The sequence below is a fragment of the Paralichthys olivaceus genome, chromosome 11 (genome assembly GCF_024713975.1).
Source record: "Paralichthys olivaceus isolate ysfri-2021 chromosome 11, ASM2471397v2, whole genome shotgun sequence".
In the NCBI taxonomy this organism is placed as follows: domain Eukaryota; kingdom Metazoa; phylum Chordata; class Actinopteri; order Pleuronectiformes; family Paralichthyidae; genus Paralichthys; species Paralichthys olivaceus.
Window position 1 is genome coordinate 16,674,123 of NC_091103.1, and position 24,079 is coordinate 16,698,201.

The 24,079-nt window shown below is 42.2% G+C and overlaps 1 protein-coding gene across 1 annotated transcript in view; it reads left to right on the forward strand.

The window, feature by feature from the left end:
• ppp1r37 (protein phosphatase 1, regulatory subunit 37) overlaps window positions 1–17,677 on the forward strand; it is a 45,010-nt gene extending 27,333 nt beyond the window's left edge. Inside the window, exons 5-13 of the mRNA XM_069534021.1 lie at window positions 5,962–6,081; window positions 7,913–8,063; window positions 8,180–8,335; window positions 9,691–9,803; window positions 11,622–11,763; window positions 11,860–12,026; window positions 12,873–14,559; window positions 14,678–14,763; window positions 15,653–17,677. Coding sequence (XP_069390122.1) covers window positions 5,962–6,081; window positions 7,913–8,063; window positions 8,180–8,335; window positions 9,691–9,803; window positions 11,622–11,763; window positions 11,860–12,026; window positions 12,873–14,559; window positions 14,678–14,754 — 2,613 coding nt within the window. The 3' untranslated portion in view covers window positions 14,755–14,763; window positions 15,653–17,677. The remainder of the gene's footprint in view (window positions 1–5,961; window positions 6,082–7,912; window positions 8,064–8,179; window positions 8,336–9,690; window positions 9,804–11,621; window positions 11,764–11,859; window positions 12,027–12,872; window positions 14,560–14,677; window positions 14,764–15,652) is intronic.
• Window positions 17,678–24,079: the final 6,402 nt, after the last annotated feature.

Sequence of the window (24,079 nt, forward strand, 5' to 3'; positions counted from 1 at the left end):
TATGTGTGACCAGGGACGTGGAGGAATGGGCAGAGGTTGTAGGAGACCTGCCGGGGGTCGGTGGGAAGACTTGTTGCGGGCGCACTCTGTGCATGCAGCGATGAAGACCCGAATGTCAGAAGCCATGGATGGCCACCAGAAACGCTGCTGGATGAGAGCCAGCGTGCGGTGGACCCCTGGGTGGCAGGCTATCCTTGACGTATGCCCCCAGGTGAGCACTGATGACCGGGCAGACGGTGGCACGAACAACCGACCCGGCGGGCAACCGTCTGGAACCGTCTGGCCCTGCAGAGCTTCCTGAACCTCCTGTTCCACCTGCCAGCGAACCGCCCCCAGCACACACTCGGGATCCAGGATGGTCTCCTTAATGGGCCCCCCTTCCTCCAGGGTGAACTGACGGGAGAGTGCGTCCGGCTTGATGTTCCGAGACCCGGGGCGGTAGGTGAGGGTGAACTGGAAACGACCCAGGAACAGGGCCCAGCGGGCCTGGCGGGAGTTCAGGCGGCGAGCTGTGCGGAGGTAGGCGAGGTTCTTGTGATCTGTCCAAACGATGAAAGGCTGAGCTGCCCCCTCCAGCCAGTGTCTCCACTCCTGCAAAGCCAGGACCACCGCCAAGAGCTCTCGGTTCCCCACATCGTAATTGCTTTCGGCGGGGGTGAGTCGACGTGAGAAGAAGGCGCAGGGGTGGAGCTTGTTATCTGTGAGTTGGCGCTGGGAGAGGACGGCCCCGACCCCAGAATCCGAGGCGTCAACCTCGACCACGAACTGCCGCTCAGGATCTGGGTGCACAAGAACAGGGGCGTTAACAAACATGTCTTTTAGTTTCTCAAAGGCAGATTGTTCTACAGGAGACCAGGTAAAACTGAGTTTCGTAGAAGTGAGACGAGTAAGAGGGGCCGCCAGGCGGCTGTAGTTCTTTATGAATCTACGATAGAAGTTGGCAAACCCCAGGAAGCGCTGCAGCTGCTTGCGGGTGGTGGGAGTGGGCCATTCTTTCACTGCTTCCACCTTGGAGGGATCCGCCCGCAGCCGCCCCTTCTCCACCACATAACCCAGGAAGCTTACAGTAGACACATGAAATTCACATTTTTCAGCTTTGACATACAACTTGTTCTCCAATAGCCTTTTTAACACATCTCTAACATGAATCACGTGTTCTTCCATGGAGCTAGAGAAAATCAAAATGTCGTCAAGGTAGACAAACACAGTTTTGTTAAGGAGATCTCTTAACACATCGTTCACCAGGTTTTGGAAAACAGCAGGGGCGTTAGTTAGTCCAAAAGGCATAACCAGGTACTCGAAGTGACCTAAGTGGGTGTTGAATGCTGTCTTCCACTCATCCCCCTCCTTAATCCTGATGAGGTGGTAGGCATCCCTAAGGTCTAGTTTGGAGAAGACACGGGCCGAATGTAAGGGGCTGAAGGCGGAGTCAATCAGGGGGAGTGGGTACTTGTTTTTTACAGTTATGTCATTCAGCCCGGTGTAGTCAATGCAAGGCCGCAGGGTTTTATCTTTTTTCTCCACGAAGAAAAAACCCGCCCCCACCGGAGAAGAGGAGGGGCGGATGAGGCCGGCTGCCACGGACTCTGTGATGTATTTTTCCATGGCCTCTCGCTCGGGTTTGGACAAATTGAACAGCCTCTTAGTGGGAAGAGGGGCCCCTGGCAACAAGTCAATAGCACAGTCGTAGGGTCTATGTGGGGGCAGTGAGGTGGCCGAAGTTTTGCTAAAAACTTGGCTGAGGTCATGGTAGTCAGGGGGTACATTGGTCAAATCGATTACCTCGACTGCTGGAGCTGGATCTGCAGGCCTGGCGGGCAGAGCGGAACGGAGGCAGTGGGCGTGGCAGTGGAGACTCCAGTTACGAATGGTGGCGGTGGACCAATCAACGTGGGGATTGTGAAGCTTTAACCAAGGGATTCCCAGAATGACAGAATTCAGAGGTGAGGAGATTACAAACAGTTCTAAATGCTCATGATGGTTACTGGAGAGGACCAATTTCAATGGTTCAGTTTTATGAGTCACCAGCTCAATGAGCTTGCCGTCTACGGCGTGTACCTTTATGGGAGAGGACAGTTCATAAAAAGGAATGTTGTTACTCTTCATAAAATTCCTGTCAATGAAGTTGTCATCGGCACCGGAGTCTACCAGCACTTGGACTGGAAACGAGTGTTCAGGTCCGTGAATCATACCTGCAACCTGAATTCTCGACGCGGGAGAGGAAGAGATGTGGCTCACCAGAGTCCTCTCTAGTACTGGTGAGCCCGGTCTTTTAGCAACTTCCGGGCAGCAGGAAACGAAGTGGCCACCTTGTCCACAGTAGAGGCACAGCTTGTCGCGCATCCTGCGTTGTCTCTCGGCTGGGGTGAGGCGCGCCCGACCCAATTGCATGGGCTCGTCGACTGGTGGCGGTCGTAGCTCTCGAGCGTAGTGGGTGATGTCGGGCAATCCCGGAGCGGAGCCTGGTGAGCTGGGTTGCGTGCCGGAGATGAGCCGCCTGCTCCTCGTCCTCTGCCGTTCCCTAGCTCGTTCCCTCATCCTATTGTCGAGGCGGATAGCTAAATCAACAAGGGAGTTGAACGAGTTACATTCCTCCCGAACCGCCAACTCATCCTTTAACTCCCCTGCCAACCCCTTAAAAAATATGGCTTGAAGAGCCGAATCATTCCACCCACTCTCTGCCGCTAAAATGCGAAAACTCACGGCGTATTCTGACACCGAAGAGCTACCCTGTTTGAGATCGAGTAACTGGCTTGTAGCCTGTCTGCCCTTTACCGGGTGGTCAAAAACTCGTCTCATTTCCTCAGTGAAGCGGTGAAAATCATTAACCAACTCGTGTTGTTGCGACGATATCGCTAAGGACCAGGCTGCCGCCTGTCCCGTGAGCAAACTCATTATGAAGGCTATCTTAGCTTGAGGCGTAGCATAGGTGTGGGGTTGTTGGCTAAATACTAGCTGACACTGATGTAAAAATAGCGAACAAGTACCTAAGTCTCCGGAATACCTGATTGGTATGGGGATGTACGGCTCGCGTGCTTGCGGGGCAGGGCTGGGAGGAGGATCGTCGGCTGGGGGGTGAGCGGCGGCTCCGGGAGAGGAGACGAGCTGGTCCTGCAGGGCGGCCAACTGACCGCCCAGTTGTGAGACGCTGGCACCGAGCTGCTGCAGGTGTTCCATCACCTGCCGCAGGGAGGACTCGTTCTGGGTGATCTTGGTGGCTTGCGACGAGAGTGCTCGTTCATAGTTGTCCCTCTCTGCTGGGTCCATGCTTGGCCGGATGATTCTGTTACGATCTGGTCAGGGAAGTCAGGACCCAGTTGCAGAGTTCAACAAAAGAGTTTATTTAACAAAAGGAGGGAGGACAGTTCCTCAGGAAAATACTCAAAAAATAAAGTAACAACTAAAAATCTCCATAGAAATGGGAAAAGACTCAGGAACAAAAGTACAACTGAAATGGTGTCGAGGCACAAAACTCACAATACAAAGGGACATGAAGGAATTACTCGAGGCGAGGCAATCAGCTGGAGTCACACGAAGCACTGGCTTGGCACTGCAAGGCAAATGAATCATCCGGCACAGGAGACAAAGGGAGAGTGGCTTAAGAAGCCAACCAATGAGGGCATGATGAGCTGCAGGTGTGCCTGGTGCTCTGTGCTCCAGGAGATTGCCCCGCCCCTTGGAGCACACTCTGTATGAGAGAGAGAGAGAGAGATGTTAACACAAATCAAAACATGACCTCAAAAACCAAACCACAACAGGTTGTGTACCATTCACATTTGTACCATCATCTGGAATTCGGTACCGGTGTATTGACAGTTGGTTTGTTGAGGGAAAAAACAGCTGGTGTCTCCAATTTTCTATTTGGCTGTCGTTGAACCTCTGCAGAATAAGATCAGGCAACAGGATTTAAGTAAGTCAATAGCCAAAAACCCTTGTGGCATATCATGTACAGATTTATTCACATTCAAATTAAGATTTCATAGAAATTATGAGGCTGGAAATGGACAATATCATGGACAATAGTGAAAAGATCAATTTTAACTTGATTATTAACAGATAGACACACATCTTTGACACACATGCAATCCAGGGAAATGCAAAATGACACACTTTTCACCCAACATGGATCACTGCCCTGGAAATGTGAATGAAGCAGCTGAATGTGTCAGTAACTGAGTCACCAGAGAGCCGTGGCCAGGTCTGTCTCCCCTCTGGCTCGGGTAAAATGAGACACTGAAAAGAGGAAATATTAAGGAAGCTTGTCTGGTTGAGGGGAACATGGAGGAAGGTGGGATAGAAAAGGAACTGATTGAAGATGTGGGTGGGTGTTTTTTTTAAATAGGTGTGAATGACATAGATTAGATTTCTTGATTTGGCAAAAATTCATATCTGCAGTAGTGTCATCTTGTTGGGAATGATAGGGGAAGATGACAGAAGAAAAATGTTTTTTCGGGGAGATGAAGAGGGATGGGGAGTGCTAACGCAGGCTGGCTTTAGAAGACTGAATGTGACTCATCTACCCCCACCCTGTAGATAAACACACTTGTGTATACTTTGTAATGTCTGCCAGCATGCACACACACACACACACACACACACACACACACAAAAGGAGAAAAGGTTATGAGATGCTTTGCAGCAGCCTGCCCGATTTTGTTACAGCTCATCAGCCTCAGTTGAGTATAAACCCATACTTTCATTTTTATCTGCATCACAGCCGCACAGGAGCAGGTCTATCAACTGCTCATTATGTTTTTGGGCATTTAATCCAGAATCTACTCATGAGACGTAATGATCCGGTAACTAATATTTCTGTCAAATATGCTAATGTTTAATATAAATATATAATATAGAAATGCGTAGTAGCATAAAAAAGCCACCCATCTCTACTCCAGTGTCATTAAAACCCCCACAGAGTTGGAGGTGTCAGTGATGGATGAAACACATGGAGCTCACAGCATCGCCAAAACCAAAATGAGATTAAAACGCTCAAGTGCACTTCAATCTTATCCTGCAGCACCTGACATCTCACTCTATGTTCTGCAACAGCTCCTCACTGAACAGCACCACAGTTTTAAAGCACTGATGATTCAGCACATTTTTCAGCTGGTGATTAATTAGGTGTCACATGACCTCTAGAGTTTAGCTGAAATAACAAGTCAAATAATCAACTAACCAACAACTCAACATTAAAGCAGCCTCTTTATACACAACTAACCTTTTTTAAATATGTAAATACTCAACAAGCATGACAGTATAGTAAATATCTCAGCCAGCGTCCAATAGTCATGAAAACATATTTAAATTCACTAGATCTGGATTTATAATTAGATCTGCAACAAATTGCACAATATCAGTCCCCTGAACATGCCTGATTTGTTTTCATCCAAACCCACAAGATCCATTCATTTTTCACTGAGAAATCAATAAAAATGTTGAAATAAAGGTGTGAGTACATTTTACATCAATAAACATTTTACATTCCCCCACTGTATTCATTGTACAGCTTACTTTACAGCTTACCTTACAAGTTACTTATAAAATACAAAATACAAAGACTGTTGATCATAAATCAGTCATTTTTAAATCTTTTCCTTGTATTATTATTATTATTATTATCATTATCATCATCATTATGAGAGACAGACATGTGTAGGAGGCAGAGGTATACGCTTTATGGAATGCTATTCTATTTTCCTGTCTCTATTCATCTTGTGACCCTTCGAATACGTCAGTAACCCAAAAGAGGTGCCTCTTTACCTCTCACCTCAGGCCGTCATGGAAACACCTCTGCAGGTCTCACCTGTCCTGAGGGACTGTTACCACAGCAACGACAGCTGCTTTTTGTAACATCTCTAACTCTGGTTCACACTTTTAACATTGTGATCTGTGTTTGACTGCTTTATAATACCAACGTTGTATTTGTCTTTTCTTTCTTTTCCACCTCTTCTGGTTTTTCAGGGTGCGTCAGCTCTGTTTGACATGATCGAGTATTATGAGTCCGCCACACATCTCAACATCTCCTTTAACAAGCACATTGGCACGCGGGGATGGCAGGCAGCAGCTCACATGATGCGAAAGGTGAGAGCTCATTGTTTTACGATGTATAACATTTCTATTGGAGAGGAAAAGAACAATGTGGGAATAAACAGATTTTATTTTTTTTCATGGATTTAAAATACACAACAAACCAAGAAGTGTTGAAGTAAGATCTCTTTGCTCTAAATAGTTTTCAAGATGTTTATAGACAGACATGAAACATTAAACTAAACAATGGAGCCTTAAATTGTGTTACTGTGTACACAATAAGTGCAAATAGCATTGTTGAGTAAAGTGCAATGAATTAACTGAATTTAAAAAATGTACCCTAACCCTAAACAAGATGATTTAAAAATATTTTAATGGTTCAAATGTTTATTAACATTTGATAACTGCAAGAGTAAAAAAATAAAAGCTAACATAGGATAAAACTTTACAATCCCTCATGTTTTTATCAGCATGATATTTAATTATTATCATGTACAGCACCAGAACATGTGATAAGGGGATGGAATCTCTAATAAATAATTTAGGATGGACTATAAAAGCATTTGTGAAATAAACGAGTGTGATGGTGAGTGTGTTTGTTTTCAATCTCGAGGTTCTCAAATATGACAGATTTTTGCAATTGTTGCTTTGTGCAGCTCTGCTGTTTTCAGTCGACTTTCAGACATCTGAAGTCATGCTCTTGCCCTTAGAGGCGTTCTCTGACGTCAGTCATCACATGGTACTGTTGAGAATAAAGATGGGATGGCAAACACATGAATATATCACCTTAATCACCTCAAGCTGAATATGTGAAAAACACATGGATCAGACAGCTGCTATTTAATTTGTACAGTGTTCTTTGAATCAATAGTAAACCACTTCACAAAAAAAGATTTTAATACAGTTGTGAAAAGTCTGAAATGAAAATTGTTTCTTTGTGTGTTATTTTCTTCATAGTTTATTTTGTTGGTATTTAGTGGGTATTTAGTACAACGTTCACTCTGCTCCTGGACCAACACTAATCTCTTCACCAAACCACAAATTACATTATTATTAATTATGTGGTCCTCTTAATAGTTTTTTAAAGATTAGGTTCATTACTCATCATCCTAGAGGGAAAAACAAGAAATGCTCAATAGCATTTACTAATGATTTAATAACTGTGTTTACAGAATGTTTTGAGTGCCACAGTTCTACTGTAATCAGAACTATGCCTTTGTGAGAGGATAATTTATTCAACACATCAGTGGTTGAATTAAAAGGCATTCCAGGGTCTACAAGCACTGAGTGTCTGATGATGAATAAAAAACACATGTTCATACCAGTCTGTAGATTGTTAGTGTTGTAGCTTGTTAAAACAAAAAGCCATCACTCGTTGAAAAAAAAAAAAAGAAGAGGATATTACTTTCATCTGGGCCCGATTGTTTATTCACAACATTTTTGTAATTTTAAGATGAGGTTTTATTTATCGAGTTAGATGCAGCTGGGAGGTTACATGACAAGGGTAATGGTATCGAACTAGAGAGCGAGAGGATGCAAAGGTGGAAAATGTGTGTTACCTCAGGTCCACAGGTTGAGCTGTTTTCTCTGGAAATTGTCTAGAACACTTTTGGTCTTGGTCTGAACACTTTCAGGATATTTAGATATTTGTATTTTTCCAGTTTTGCATCTGTTTTGTACTCCGGACATTCAGAGGGCAGGCAGAAAAGGATCTGGAAATTGTCTTGAGTAACTGCTTTGCTTTCACACATTAAGCCCATCTGGAACATTTCAGAAGATGTCCAAATTTCAGAACATGTCTGAAAGCAGTCGTGTTAAGATGTTCATCATAATGTTATTTCTTTCTACCAAATTAAAAGTATTTCTGTTGGTGTTTCCCCCTCAGACGAGCTCTCTGCAGTATCTCGATGCACGTAACACACCCCTGCTGGACCACTCGGCTCCCTTTGTGGCACGAGCACTCAGGATCAGTGGCAGCTTGGCAGTTCTCCACCTGGAGAATGCAGGCCTGTCTGGCAGACCGCTCATGTTACTGGGTAAGAGAGAAAAAGTACCAGGGAGGTGATGAGGGGGGGCTGTACAAAAGGTTTTCTCTTTCCAGACCTGTTCCCAGTGTGGCTTTTCTCATCTCCCTCTTTTCCCTCACCTTCAGCCACGGCTCTGAAGATGAACATGAATCTGCGGGAGTTGTACCTGGCAGACAACAAGCTCAGTGGCCTGCAGGACTCAGCACAACTTGGCAACCTGCTCAAGTTCAACTATAACATCCAGATCCTGGACCTGCGTAACAACCACATCCTAGACTCTGGTATGCAGCACTGATGGAGCACAAACAGTAACAATAGAGGACTGTTTTAATAGCCCATGTGTTTTCTCAAGGGGGGATTGTTTGGTTTAAAAGAATTGTTATCGAGCATGAACCTCAATACTTTTTTTTTACCAAACTCAGATAAGAGTTTAGTGATGCCTTTGGAGAAAAAGAAATACAGCACAAAAACCAAAGAATAGAATATACACTAAACAATGCACATATTGTTCAAAGTTACATTGAATACTCATTAAGTTGTCTGCATATATACATGTATGTACATAACGTTCATACATGCTACCAAGTACAAACCAGTAAGTAACTGGAATTTAATTTTATATTTTCATAATATACCTTTTGCATATTGACCAGCAGCAGGACAGATGTGTTATAGTGCAATTATTAGTTTTATCATCTTTTTACATCATTGTTGTATTAGTATGACAAGCCAGGCCCGATAAAATAGCTGTTTAAATCTGTGCAGCTGTGGCTCACAAGGTAGAAGAGGTCGTTCAATCCCTGGCTTCTCCAGTCTGCGTTCCAATGTGTCCTTGGGCAAGATACTGAACTTTAAGGTGGCCCTGACGCCTGTGTAGAGTGAATCGAGACACAGTGTGTGTAGCAACGCTGCATGAATGGGTGAATGACTTGGACTGTAAAGCTCCTCGAGTCATTGATAAGGCTGGAAAAGCTCTATGTAAATACACTTCATTTATCCTCTCTATCCCAGTGTTATGAAGTTTGATGATTTCATTTCAGTAAAATTTAAAAAGTTATTGCTGTTCATCTAATCAAACAAAAGTTAGTTTGTAAGAAATTACAATCAATCCTCAAAACATCCTCTTAATTATTATTCATTAGTCAACAACAAAACTCAGGAACAGAAGGGGAGATTGTGACCTACTGTACTTATCTGCAGCTTGACTTGTTGCAGAGGCAACAACCCTGAGGTGATAAATCTAGTTTTGCTCTGCTTCTTATGATGCTTTAAAAGGCAGCGGTAGAATTATTCCTGAATCACACCTATGACACAGAATTTGTTCTGTTTGTGTGTGCTTTATACCCCAAAGAGACCACTTTTCCGTGATTTTAACCTGTTTTCATGTTCCCATTTAAGCAAATATTTAATGTTCTCTCCCGCATCAACACTTTTTACTGTAGTTTTAACCAAATTATATCCTCTGGCAGCTTAACAGCAAATAGACAACAGAACGTAAAGAAAAAATACAGTAAGTAGATAATATAAACAGGTGCTGCTAAATCAGCATTTTAATTTAGCAACATTTCTGATACTTTTAAATTCAAGGCAGAAACACTAACTTTTACGCTTTTGTTTTCTGTGTCTGTCATCTCAGGTCTGGCCTATGTGTGTGAGGGACTGAAAGAACAGAGGAAAGGCCTTGTCACTTTGGTGCTATGGAACAATCAGCTCACACACAATGGCATGGGCTACCTAGCTGCTGCACTGGTACGCATGCACGCACGTACTGCACACACACTTATCAGAGGTTTTAAGAGGAAAACACAAGCTGTCAGTCTGTGCACAATTCAATTATCCGCTCATTACTCTGTCAGAGAAGTGATCATAATAGCTCTCTGCTGTTCAAGTCCATATTTTTACATTCTACCTGTTACTAAATTTCCTCTATACCACATCTTTACCAAGTCTGAGGTCTGTTTCTTTGACCCTCTGCAGTCTGGCGTATTCACCAACTGTGTCTTGTGTTTTTTTGGTCCAGTATGTTAATATACTATCTCAAAATTAAAAAGTGAATTGTCTGTCTGCAATGTTGTGCTGGAAAAAAGATAATACAATGATTTTGCAAGGTAAACACATTTTTAATGTGGTGTACAAGCACAGACACATTCAAAAGCCACAGAAACAGACCAGGACTTCTTAGGATTATTGGAGTTTACTTATGAAAAAGTAAATGTCGATGGAACAATGACAGGTAATAATTTTGCCACTGGGGTTGCAGGCTCATACCAATTATGTAACTTGCCCACCAGCCACACAGTCTGTCTCCTCTTTACTAGTTATCAGTACATGCGAAAGTGAAAATGTCTGCTCCATGCAGCAGCAGAGTACAGCGTGACTCAGAACACAGTTTTTGTAGCCAGAACTGAGCCAACAGGCATTTTCATGTTCTGTTGAACGGGCCGAGTTCCACACGGTGCCTCCCTACCAACCACTCATCAATCTGCCCTTTCACCAGCAGCAGCATATGTACACACCTGTAGCTGCATCTTCAGGATCCTCTTTAAACAAATATGATGAATACCTTAGTGTTTGTTCTATGCATAGTTGGATGAATGACTAATATTTGCATTTCCCTGGAGAAACCACAACCTGAATTGTAAACACAGGAGTGACTGTTGCATTACTGAGATCATCAGTAGCAAAGTATGCAGGTGTGATGACGTCATATGTGTGTCAATCATCTGTATGCTTTTCGCTACGACACCTGAAATTTTCTGCACTTGCCTCTAGCTCCATGAACCAACAATTCAGATCAGTTTGCTCTGCTTTTCCTCACAGGACATCATTGTATGAGAATAGTATGACAGTGTTAACATTTAGACACTGCAAAGTCATTACTGCCTCCTTAAATCTTTGTGCTTTTAATGTTCATGTTTAGTATGTAATGTTTGCCATATAAATAAAACTATAAACATGGCATAAATAACATTATTGAATAAATTAGATATTTCCAGTCGTATTCTGTTTTATTTCTTATTGTTTGCCCCAGTTTTTAAGTGACGTTTTAAAACTTCCAGAATTGAATTTTATATTTCATTCTAGTTTGCACAAACAAAGAAAGAATGTCAACACGTCACGTTAGTTATAAAGAATGATGACACAGCCCTTGTTTTTAGAAGCATGTGAGTGTTTTTCTTTTAGAACATAAAGCCCTGCATGTTTGAGCTCTTCTTAGAAACGTGTGTGATGGTTTGAGGCCCGCAAGATTTTGAAGTAGAAATCCCTCCAATTATACTGATAGAGTGCATCTCATGACTGTCCCTCCGACTGATTTATGACCCTGGAAATAACAATAGTGTCACTGGTTGGCCTAATGCAATGAGATGGTAATGTCTGGCATATGACGATAACAAATAAACCAGAATTGACAGAGGAATAGAGATTTCTTATGTAGCCAAAACTGCTTGTTCAGCGATCTGACGTTTATGACTACACTCTCATTGGTAAAGAAATTACTTTTGTATTATTTTTAACATTGAACACAAGTGTTTCTTTGTTTTCATGTTCTTCTGTTGTTTCTCTCAGCCATGCACCCAGAGTCTGGAGACTCTGAACCTTGGCCATAACTCGGTGGGTAATGAAGGGGTCCACAAGCTTAAAGACGCACTGATTGCCAACCGCTCTGTGCTCAGACTGGGCCTTGCTTCCACCAAACTGTCCTGCGAAGGTGGGAAGTAATACCTGTGTTCCCCTTTTTCGTTTCTTGTGCATAGTTTTTGCTGTTTCTTGCATTTGTGATTTCTTTCTGCCATCTATGCTGTAGGAGCGGTGGCGGTGGCTGAATTTATCGCTGAGAGCCCCAGACTGCTGCGCCTGGACCTTCGGGAGAATGAGATCAAGACAGGTGGACTGATGGCCCTGTCACTCGCCCTGAAGGTCAACACCTCTCTGCTGCGTCTCGATCTCGACCGGGAGCCCAAGAGAGAAACTGTGAGCATGAAGATAGGGGTTGAAGATAGAGGTCGAGGACCAGATATATTCTAAACAAATGTTCATGTATTTGTGTCTATCCTCCGCTGGGTGTCTGTTCACATATGTTTGTCAGCACTTATGGTCCGAGTGATAGATCCTGGGCTGCACAAAGGTAGCCTGATGGCCTCATGGGCTCGATGTCAGTCGACCTGACTCTTCCACATAGATGTGGAATTTAGGGCTTAAGGAATAAATCAATTTTTTCAAAAAAAATTTTTCTATTTTTTTCTATTTTCTATATTTTTCTCATCATCAAAATATCCCATGAAAGGACAAAAAAACCAACAATGAAGTGATGCTTTTAAGTATTGTCTATGAATCTGTAAATGAATGGCGTTTATTCATCTGTACCAAAGAGCTCTATTTTACAATAACTATTAAGAGCAAATCAGCCATTCACACCGTTTCACGGGGTGAAGTGTTCCTTCTTTGTGATGAACTGTAGTTTATTATTAGCCACTCCCACCTCCTTCCTGCTCCTGCAAATACTAACTAGAACACCAAATCCTTAGCTGATGTTAATCCCCAACATGAGCACCATTGACTTCTGTTTGAATAACATTTGATTAAAAACAACAGTTTCCAACAGTTCCAGGAAATATTCTGCCTTTTTTAATAAAAAGGTATTGATTGAAGTAGACAGATGACAGGAAATGGGTAGCTACAACGAAGATCCTCTTAGAAAATTGCTATTATAAAGAAAGATAATGTCACAAACTAAACCATCAGCCTGATTTATTTATATTTCTTGTGATATTCTCGTGGTTTATGTGAAATGTTTAAGAAATATTTTTTGTCTCTTAGGTGAAGAGCTTCATTGAGACCCAGCGTGGGCTGCTAGCTGAGATCCAGAATGGTTGCAAGAGGAACTTCATCCTGGCCAAAGAGAAGGAGGAAACCGAGCAGAAGATGAGGCAGTCAGCATCCATGGCTGAAATTGCAACAGAGGATGGAACCAGAGAAGAAGAGGAGGAGGAAGAACCAGCATCAGAGGAGAAAGATGACAAGGAGGGGAAAGAGAGAGAAGTAGAGGAGAGTGAAACGACAGGAAATGAAGAACAGGGAAGCAGCCAGTCTGGAGCAAGCTCTGAGACGAAGGTGGAGTCTGATTCAGACACTGAGGATGAGGAGGTGATAACAAATTCCTGCTCCACAAACTCAAACCAGACTGCTCCTCAAACCCAGCAGGGGGCTGTGCAGCCCCCCCCCAGTGCCTCTGGGACGTCCTCGTCCCCGTCTGCTTCACCTGCAGGAGGACAAAGTGTCATTCCCGGCATCACCGTCACAGAATCCGCAGCTCCCCCTGGCACTCCTCCATCTCCCGGTCGCTGTATATCAGTCTCAAGCCCGGGCCGGGGTCGTAAGATCTTCACGGTTACCCGGGTGGAAAGCCCCCCCGAGCAGCAGCAGTTGCAACTCCAGAAAACTTCACTGGCACCTCTCAACCAAACTAAAGATATCTCAAAGACTCCTATGACACAGCAGACGCAGCCACCTCCCGCCGCTCAAACACCTACACAAACACAGCAGACACAGGAGGAGGTGAAGGAGCACTCACCTGCACCCGCACTGTCAACAGACTGTAAAGTGTCAGAGCAGAGGTCTATAGCACAATCGGAGTCCACACTAAATACTCCACAGACCCACATACTAGAGACACAGGCGACATGTCCCCCCACAGAAGATGTAACAGCTAGTACTTTAGACCCCAAAGTCACAGATCCAAGCCTACAAGCACCGGCTCTGCCCTTGGACTCCTCAGCAGAACAGGCTGTAGCAGTTCAGCTCACTGACGACGTAATACAGAGCACACAAAGCCCCCAACCTGAAAACACTTCTGTAGAAGGACAGGAGGAGAAGGAAGAAGATGGCAGAGAACTGATGTCCCCTGATTGCACAGGAGAACAGTCAGATGAACCAAGTCAAACCCAGAATAGTGTTCCTGGAGTAGACACGCCACCCTTAACACCTGCACTTGAACAGACACAGAATGAGCTAGCATCTGCGTCAAACGAGACCCAGTCACCACACCAAACAGAGGAAGAGGAGGAGAAACAGGAGGCATCAGCCAGCCCGTCAGAAATCAAAAACCTCACTTTAACAGAGGAAGAGGACAACCAGCCAAACCAAGAGGAACCAAGTCCAAAGCAGCAAACAGAGGCAGATGAACAGAGCGTAGAGTTGGTTCTCTCTGTCCTGACTGATCAACAAGATCCGTCTGCCGCTCAGAGTGAAATACAGGAGACTAATCTTCCAGCAGAAGAATCCTCAGAGAGTCCAGACTCTGCCACGACTGCCTCCGTCTCCCCAGTCAAAGTGGATGATTCAGCTGATGAGAGCTCTGCAGACGAGTGTTTCGCCGAAGCTCTGGACGGAGAGGAGCCAGGAGAGGAGGTAAATTCAGCTCTACCCAATGGCCTGAAGTCAGAGTTCTCCCTCCATCTTCTCGACGCTGAGAACCCCAAACCTGGCAACTGTGTGATTGAGCACGGTGAGTCATTTGAATTACTGATATTGTTTTTAGATGCATAAAAAGTTGGGGGAAAAAGAGAAAAGTTGTTTTGGAGTGAAAAGTCTCTTTGATAATGTGTGTTGTGTGTGACGTGTAGTGAGTGTGAGCTGTGGACAGGACCTGGAGGAGCTGCTGCTAGAGGCCAGTTTGGATACAGGAAGAGACGCACCATGAGGTTGTGAGGTAAACATTTGTCTTTACGTAGGTACAATAGAAATCATAATTAGATGGAATGAAAAGATGTGACAGTACGGAGAAGGAGGAGGTCATGTTAACATCACAGCTGATGTCAAGCACATGCACTACTATAACCGTGCACCCAGACAGGGTACTAAAACACAGGGTCGAGAAGAGCGGTTTACAAAACGAGGTTTACAAAACACACATTCATTCTCTGTCCAGGAGGCAGTTTCTATACTTGATATAGAAAACAGTTCTGGGCTGTTTGGCAACTTGTATAAAGAAAAACTTAAAAATAATCAATATTCCACGGACCTTTAGTTCACAATGATCAACATTAAAAACACATATTACCCAAACTGTCAGTTGTAAGTTTACAGACAGACTTTTTTGTTTTTGCTTAAATTAAATAGACCGACGATCTGTTTTTAACTGCTAACTTGTTTACAAGTCTGTTAACGATCTAAATATTTTTACGGTTTCTTTCAGACGAGTATCTTAGACATTTTTTATTTCCCAGAACATATCATTTTTTGAGCTGATGTTGCTTTCATAATCTTTCTGCTCATTGATCTGTTTGTTCACTGCTGATGAAGAAGTGTAATTCAGGGAACAAGATAGTTAAATTAGCTCTTTAATCATTTTCCTCTCGCTGTTTCTGTGGTTGCAGCAAATTAACAAAAGGTTGAACCACTAACACTCAAACAGCAGTGGCAAGAAGCCATGTGTGTTCACGAGAGTGAAGCCAAACTCCCTCTGCTGCTGTTGACCTCAGGCCACCATGTTTGGTTAATAAATTGTGGATGATTGGATGTGATAGTTGAGTTTGGTTTTTAAAATGTTTTCTGCTACAGTCAGGACTAATTCATCTCCTCTCTTATGCTTTCTCAAGGACCGTGAGGACATGAGAGAACAGCACTCAGATAGTTTGTCTGGCTCTGCTGCGTGACTCTTAAACCTCCAATGTTTCTGTCGTTTCTTTGACTTTACCACCAACATAACCTTTCCATAAAGGACAGACGACCTGGTGTTACAGTCAAAGCTCCGCGTGCGGAAACACAAGCAACTTATGGAAAACACACAAAGGACAAAAATATAACTGTGGAGCTGAGACAAATACAGAATCCTCTACATCCACACTACATCCACCACAAAAACACACATATGTATATGCACACTGAGTATGAGAAAGAGGAGGGGAGAAGAAGAAGAAAGTCACCATGTTATCACTACATTTTGTTATATCTGCAAACTCAACACACAAAGCATCTGCCTGTGACGGACAGAGAATGGAGGACAAAGGAGGAAGGATGAACCCTGAACCAAAGACAGAACACCGACCTTTCCCACGAACCATACTCGCTGTCTTATGTACTGACTGTATTTGGGGAAATAACTAGCAATTAATGGGTTTTTATAACAGAGACATAACGAGGACAATGAGAAAAGTATAGTTGGTGTGAGACTCAGAAGACGAGATAATAGTCGAGGACGGCGCTGCGGGGACATGCTGGCTTTACACACTTGTTCTCCAAGTGGAAGTCGATCACCATCAGAGGCTTTTAAATTCACGGAAGCTGAAGATGTTAACGTGTCTGTTTAAATGTTAGCGTTTTACGTCTGTGTCCCCTCCCACAATTAACTCTAAAAAAACAACTCAAAGGGACCTTTGCCAAAGTGGTTTTCCTCTGGTCTGTTTTCTTGTCCTCTGCTCACTTTGGCCCCTCAGGAATCAGCACCCCCTCCCGCTGATGTGGAGGAGCTGCGACCGTCGGCCTCCGCTAAAACAAAACTGCTAATTTTTTTTTTTTTGTTTTTTTGTTTTTTTTTTTTGAAAGTCACAATGCTGAAAAAAAAAAGAACAGAACTTCTGTGAATGTTGGAAAGCAATGCTGTACACTTTTTGATCGGTTATTTACAGTTTTGGGAAAATAAGTTGTCGTCGTAGATTCTCAGACACTGTCATCGCTTTGTTCGACCAGTCATTGTTATTGTGAAAAGCAGCGGTCTCTGTCGTAATCTCCCCTCTCCTCCCCTCTCCTCCCCTCTCCTCCCTCTCCTCCCTCTCAGTCTCACCTCTCTGCTCCAGCTCATCATCCATGTTGCCTTCAAAGTTGTCACTTCACTCATTCTTTGTTTGGTTTTTTTCGTTTTGGCTGCTTCAAGAAATCACTTATTTTCTATTTATTTTACGGCTGTATGAGCCTCCTCTGATTTATTTTTCCCTCTTTTTCTTCTTCACCCCCTCCTCATTTTATCTCTTTTTTTCATTTAGGGGTTGCTTTTAAAGGTTACCCTCCTTTTTTGATGTATATTTCAGATTCAAACTAGAGCAAATATTTAGTTTAGGTTTTTTTTTCTTTTTTGGGCGGGGGGGAAATCTGTGTTGGGAGGAAAGGTTTATATGATTGAATGGTTGGTAGCAGTCGGGGTGCAATAATGAAAGCAAATACAACATTAAAAACCCTGTTGCTTGAATGTTTCTCTGCTGGGTGAATCTGTGGCTACAGGGGGCGCTGGTGGTTGTTTTTTAATTTCCCACGGTGGAGCAGGAACAAAAGATTTCACAGCATCACATAACAAGTCGCTTCAGATCCTGACATCTCTGTTCACATCCATTTCTTGTCCTGAATTTTCCAAAGGAAGACAGTGAAACTTTACATAAGAGCAGTTTTTTTCCTCTCCTGAGACAGAGGCAAGCAAGTTTATTGTTTTGTTTTTTTCTTCTGAAAAGGAGCATATTTGGACCCTCCTGCTCTTCTCCACCCAACAGAGAGTTTTCCCCCACTGTTTGTAATGCTTTAATTTTTAGAAATTTTTAATAATAATTTGTTAACTTAATTGAAATGTGCCGGTAATTACAAAGATATGTATGGCGAAATCTGTTCCTCTCAAATAAATGCATGTAATGACAAAAGGTATGAGTGAATGATTCAATGAAATTATACGGTTTGGACTTTCAGGATGTCTGAGCACTGCAGATGAATGTCTGGAAAACCAACGTGTACAGATCAGGTTCGGTTGGAATACATAGATACAGCTAGTGGTTCTTTGAATCGGGGTGAAATATCCATTTTATAAAATCCCCTCTGACCATTGTTTACATTTCCAAGCAATGTGGTTTAGGTGCAATCGCCTCAGATAAGGTTTCCGTCTGTCTGTCTGTCCGTCCGTCCGTCCGTCCGTCTGTCTGTCCGTCTGTCTGTTGGTTTTTTGGTGAAGATTACACAAAAACCACTGAATGGATATCCACTTTGTGGAAGGATGTGATATGGGTTTGGGAAGAAGACGAGTCATTTTGGTGCAGAGTCAGGAGTAGTTTTCACTTTCTTTAACATAGGGCATTTTTCAAAAATATTGCTTGATTTTTTTTTTCAGAGTAATTCATGCATCTTGAAGAAAAAACTCAGGCATTAGAGGACTGATATTTATGTCTGTGTGTGCTATGGTGCAGATCTGAGGAAAATCAGGATCTAAACTGTGGTTTTGTAAAGGGACTGTTGGGTCTTGGTGGAGGTATGAACTCTTGAGTGTCATCCTTGTTTGTTCATTTGATTCTTAGGTGGGGGGGTGATGGAAGTCAACTGTCTCCACAGTTTCATGTTGTTGCTTTATTTGCTCAGTCACACTTTTTCCTGATCTTGTAACTAAATCACATCCAAATCTGTGACAGTTCTGACGTTAAGGCTGATAAGGTTTGTCTCTTATGTTTGCTGAGTTACTGTAACTCATTAGTTTATCACTTACCATGGGGGGAGTATGCTTTTTATTCTCATCCTAGAATAGACTATTTTTGGTTGGTGGAAAACTGCCATAAATACCATAACATTATCTTGTCCGATCATTGCTCAGCTGCATTTTCTTTTGAACTATGTGACATCTCTTCACAACACAGAAATTGGAGGTTTGAGAAATCCTTACTTATGTAATCAGATTTTAACACTTCAATTCAAACTTAATAAAATACTTTAAGCACGAATTGATAAAGCCTCTGTCTACACGAGGGAGAAGTATTTAGAGTTTGGCGACAAACCACATAAGCTGCTCGTAAGACAGCCGCCGCACAAATTGCGTGAGAATGAGCATTCAACCCACATAATTAAATCAGATACTGGGGAACCTTTAAGTTTCCAACCGCTTTATGAGACATTGTACACATCTAAAATGAGTGCAACACCAGGGGATATGCAAACATTGCTGCACGAGTGCAAACTTCCAACTTAAAGCCAAACTGACTTTGACTACTTGGGATAACATGTAGGGAAATTACAGAAACAAGCAAATCTCTGATTAATGGCAAAACCCCAGAGCCAGACGGGTTCAGCAATGAACTTTATACAGAAAATTCAGTGACCTACTGGCTCCTTACTTACAGAAAATGTGTGGGCAGGCATTTAATGATGTAGAGCTTCCACACATGCTGAACGAGGCAACTATATAATAAGCTAACACTGCTAATTATCACTGAAAACCCAAATAAGGCTGTGTTTAATCATAGATGAATTGAAATGTTACTGTGATGATGGCACTAGATCTTATTGTCATTCATTCTGACAAGGGTTTGAATGTCGTGGCAATACACTCATTATTAGTTGTTGGGATATTTTACCAAAAAACTGCAAATGTTCACAGGCAGGTGGCGCAAGAGCACAAATCAGGGGATCCTAAAAATTATCTGGATTTCACAATGAACATCTGTGTAACTTTATGCCATTGAGATACTTTGGTTTGAGTGAAGTGTTGGAACAGACTTAGGAGAGAGCCACTGCTAAAATAAGTTAGGAAATAAAATTGCATGTCATTGTTTAAAGGAAATTCTTTCCATAAAGTGGTTCACAGCCTGTAGTGTGCAAATTTAAACAGGAGGAGGGAAACTAAAAACACATTATGTAAATCTTTTAGACATCCCACTTCTACTTCCTTTGTCTCTTGGAATTTTTTTTGATCGCAGGTTTCAGTCCTTTTGAAAGTTAGAGAAAACAAACACTGGAGAAGGAATCTGGAGAGAGAGGTTTTCCTGGAACCTTCCTCTGTCGCTGGCGTGATGTGGGTGGTGCGGGGTGAGGGGGTTCACGTCTCCTGGGTCTGCAGGGTGTGTAGCAGTGGCGGGGGGGCTGAGTACAGGGTGGGAGCTCTGCTCTGTACATCTCACTGTAATTCTCCTCTGAAAGAATTCCAGACTGCACTAATCCATCCCTGCTCCACAATCCTCCAACACTACAGGAGGCTGTGAGAAAGTCATTAACACATGATTTGAAATGACCTCAACACTTTACATGATCCCGGGCGGTTAAAGGTGCCGAACATGTAACAGGCTTGATTTTCATACTGAAGCTGGATAAGAAACCTTTTGTCTCTTATGACGCTTCAGTATGTAAATCTCCGTTTGCTTTGAGAACCAAAGTCTCAAGATCAAATATTTGCTGATAATTCATGGAAAACTAATGCCTGGGTTATGTTTACTGACAATGTTTTTCTACCAGTGAAGTAAAACATCAAGAAAACGTTGGTTTCGCTGCCTCAAGTTTAAAAAAAGAACAATTAAACCACATCTTTGTTTTTTTACATGTACGTGAGTTTTGGCCAAGCAAGATATAATGTGTCAATGATTTTTCACCTTGGGGCAGAGTGATGCTGGTTCCCTCCACCAAGGAGAAAATACTGGATGATTTAACACGAAACTCAATGACAGGATGAAGTGTGCGTCAGGGAACAACCCATGAAATCAGATCAGACGATGTGCCCAAACATATTAACATATATATTATCATTCTTTTACATAGCGAGATGGAGCTTTTTTCACATTTTCACAGATTTTTCAGAGAATAAACTGTGAGTCTTTATTTTTTTAAATAGGGAAATAATATCTATCCAGAGTGTGACATGTGGTGCAGCTTCTGAGCAATGAGTCCAGTCTGATGTTAATCTAAGATACATATCAGAAGATCTAGCTAAATATGAAGCTCCACTGCTATACCGTCATCTTCAGGACTCGGACATGAGAGTGGTGTCACATGTTGGATCTTTTCATCTCACTCTGCAAGAATATTTCACACACACACACACACACAGGGGAACCACTGGCCTGAATAGATATAACTATACAGGATAGAGAATGTATTGTTTTTAACGGTGTATACGATTCCTGCCTTGAAAGAGTTTTTATATTTCAACCACACAGTAAAGGATCTACTGGTCACAGATTCCAGTCCCCTCCTCCTTTCCTTTCTATCGTAGTGTTGTCTCTAAAGAAAACGTGTCCATATAAACACCACTGAAAAATTTACTTTATATGTTTTTTATTTTTTTCATCTCACTTCCCTCAGCCTGTCTCTTTTTATAATTTATCTTTTTTTTTGGTTTATAGAGCTAATTTTTAATAATTGTTTTAGAGGGTTCGTGTGCGATTCCACATTCTGTTTCACAAAAGGAAAAACATCTGTCTATTAACAAAGACAGTGAAATCATTTCTGTTACGAAAAACATATTTAAAGCCTCCGTACAGTGAGTGTCAATATCTGTTGTTCAGTAGGGCTTTTAAAGAATGGTTGGACAGAAACATGTAAAACTGGTGGAAAAATAAATAAAACATTTCCTACATTTCCCTGTTCTGTTGACCTCCTGTTTTCTGTTTTCTTGTGACTCATCATATGGCAGAGAAGCTTCTGAACTGCCGCCTCTGTCTACATTGAAACATGTGATTGTGCACCTCAGGGTGAACGAGCATGAATAGGACGTTTTCTGCCTGAGTGGGTTTTGTTGGATCCACAGACGTCAGACAACGACCCAGTTTAATTTCCTCGGCTGACTGGAAGAAGAAGCAAGAATTCTTTTCAAACAGGATCAGGATCAAGTATGTTGTTTCATGAATGTGGAGCGGTCATTGGCTGCACTGTGACCTGATTGGTTTGCACAAAGGAACAAAAAGTGAAATTATTGGGATAAAACTACAGGAAAGATGAAAAAACACTTAATACACAAATGTATAAAACTAAATGTATGAAATACAAACAAGGTAGATATAGAGATTATATTTGGTGTAAAATTGCAATAGTATGAAAAAATAGACACATGATTAAGATATTTATGTTGCTCAAGAGCAAAAAGGGAATGTTGGGAAATGTTTCCAGAAACAGAAATTGTGGGAGACCAGTGTTAAAATGATGAAATGATGAGTTGATCAAAAGAAAATGTATCTGCATCAATTTTTATAATCAAACATCCAACATTTTTAACCAAAAAATTTTAATTTGAGGGGCGTGATGTTTTGTCTTGATCTTGGGAATTTGACCATAAAAAAATCATTTCACCTATTTACACTTTTCTTTTCTCCAGTCACATCTCATATCCTTCATTAGCTGATGAGAGTTCAATTTTTATGGAGACTTTTTAATATTTGAGATCTGCGGTGGAACAGTGTGAACTGAAAAGTGGCTTTTTGAGGCTAAAGGTTCACGCAGGCCGCTCTGCCTGCAGCCTCTCTTTCTGTGCAGGGACAGTGGTAAGTCATCAAATGCTTCCTCGCTGGGTCTTTCCTCGGGCTTAGCCGTGCCTCAGGAATGTGCTGGCCTGCTGGGAGAACAGTAGGAATTTATCCGTGGTGTCAGCCTTTATCTGGACTGTTGATTCGCAGTCCAGTGGACTGCAATAGATCCCTGCACGCTGGCTCACATAAGCAGGGGCTCATGGGACTCACCATTAGAGGATGTGGCACCTGAACAGAACCTGACAGTGCCAGTAAATGCAAAAGACAAAATGCAACGGCCAATTTCAATTTCACTGTTGGTATGAATGAGGTAAAGTGCATTTAATATATTCCTTAAACATTCTCATTAAGGAGGACAGGATGTCACATTATTCCTCCTACAAAGAGTTTAGCCTGTGACTAGTGTAGGAAATGAACTTGTGGTGGCAACCTTGTTGGATACAGATGATTTTAAGAGACATTATCAATTGCTCTACTCTTGAAACAGCAGATTCCTCATTATTTGATGGTTCACTGAATTGGAATAGGAGGGATGCAGCCTCTTTCTCTTGATTGTATCTCCATGTCTGCTTTCAGACATGCACTGAACTCCAGAGATCCTCCAGAGGAACTCCTGGTGTATGTGCAAACCCAAATGTTCGTAGTTTCTGCTGACTTTATTCCGAAAGTATGAAGTCTGCAGAAAGTTCAGAGGAGTCGTGTGGCCACGTCACAAGCAGGTCAACATGCAGCAGCAGACAAAAAGCTTCTTTGTAGTAAAACAGTTTGAGGGGCAGGGGTGGTTGGTCAATGGAGGGCACTAGGGCGCCGCCCTCCCTTGTGGAGAGTGTTATATCGCAGCCACCAAATTTGGTACAATCTCTTCTCCAACCTCCATTCGAGAAGAAAACTTTGGTTGAAAAACTGTGAATTAAAGAAAGTGGACCAGATTAACCTGATATTAAAATCAGCCAACAAGCCAGCGAAAAAGGTAAAACATACACCCGAGGTTGTTCCCGTCACTGGTACAGCAGAGAGGCGTGGCTAGCAGGATGTATAGAATATGAGTCAGAAGATATACAGCAGTATATGGCACCTTCTTTTATTTTGTCTTAACAGTGTTTGTTAATAGCATTGTGTATGTTTCAGGAATGGTTACTTAGCAAACACTAGTAACCAGACTCAGTCTGTAGTCTAATGATGTGCTACTTACTATCTGAGCACAAGGGCAACAACTATTAATAATTTACATTATTTATCAATAGGCTGTAATTATTATTTTTGTATATATTATTTTGATTTCGTTTTCTAAGTTTAGTTTTCTAAGTTTGTTTGTGCAGTATGCAGTAAAGTGTTAGCTATCTGTTTTTGTGTAAAAATGACTGACATGTTTATTATTGTTTATTGATTAAATAGATACCTACTATTTCACAAAGAACTGGGATCTTGCAGTTTGTGTTAATGGTAGTGGGATGGTTAGTGAAAACTGAGTATGGCACGGCACAGCCCCACCAAGAATATTCTTCACCAGCCGCCACTGTTGAGAGGTAAAGTCTTTCATGGAACATATCGTGGCTAATTTTAACAAATGTATCACATCATCACCACCTTGGAGCCACCTTGACTGCGGATCTGCACAAAAAGACATTGGCTTGCTGTAAGGTCAGTAAATTCATAATTTTATGACATCTTAAAGCTGCATGTTTCTCTTCTTAGTCAGCTTTGTCCAGTAGAGGTGGAAGAGAATATGAGAATTTTATGATTTTGTTTTTAGGTTCTACATAGGAAACAGAAGAAATTCTGCAAAACATGAATTCTATGATAGCCCACGCAAACTGCAAATATCCCAATGAT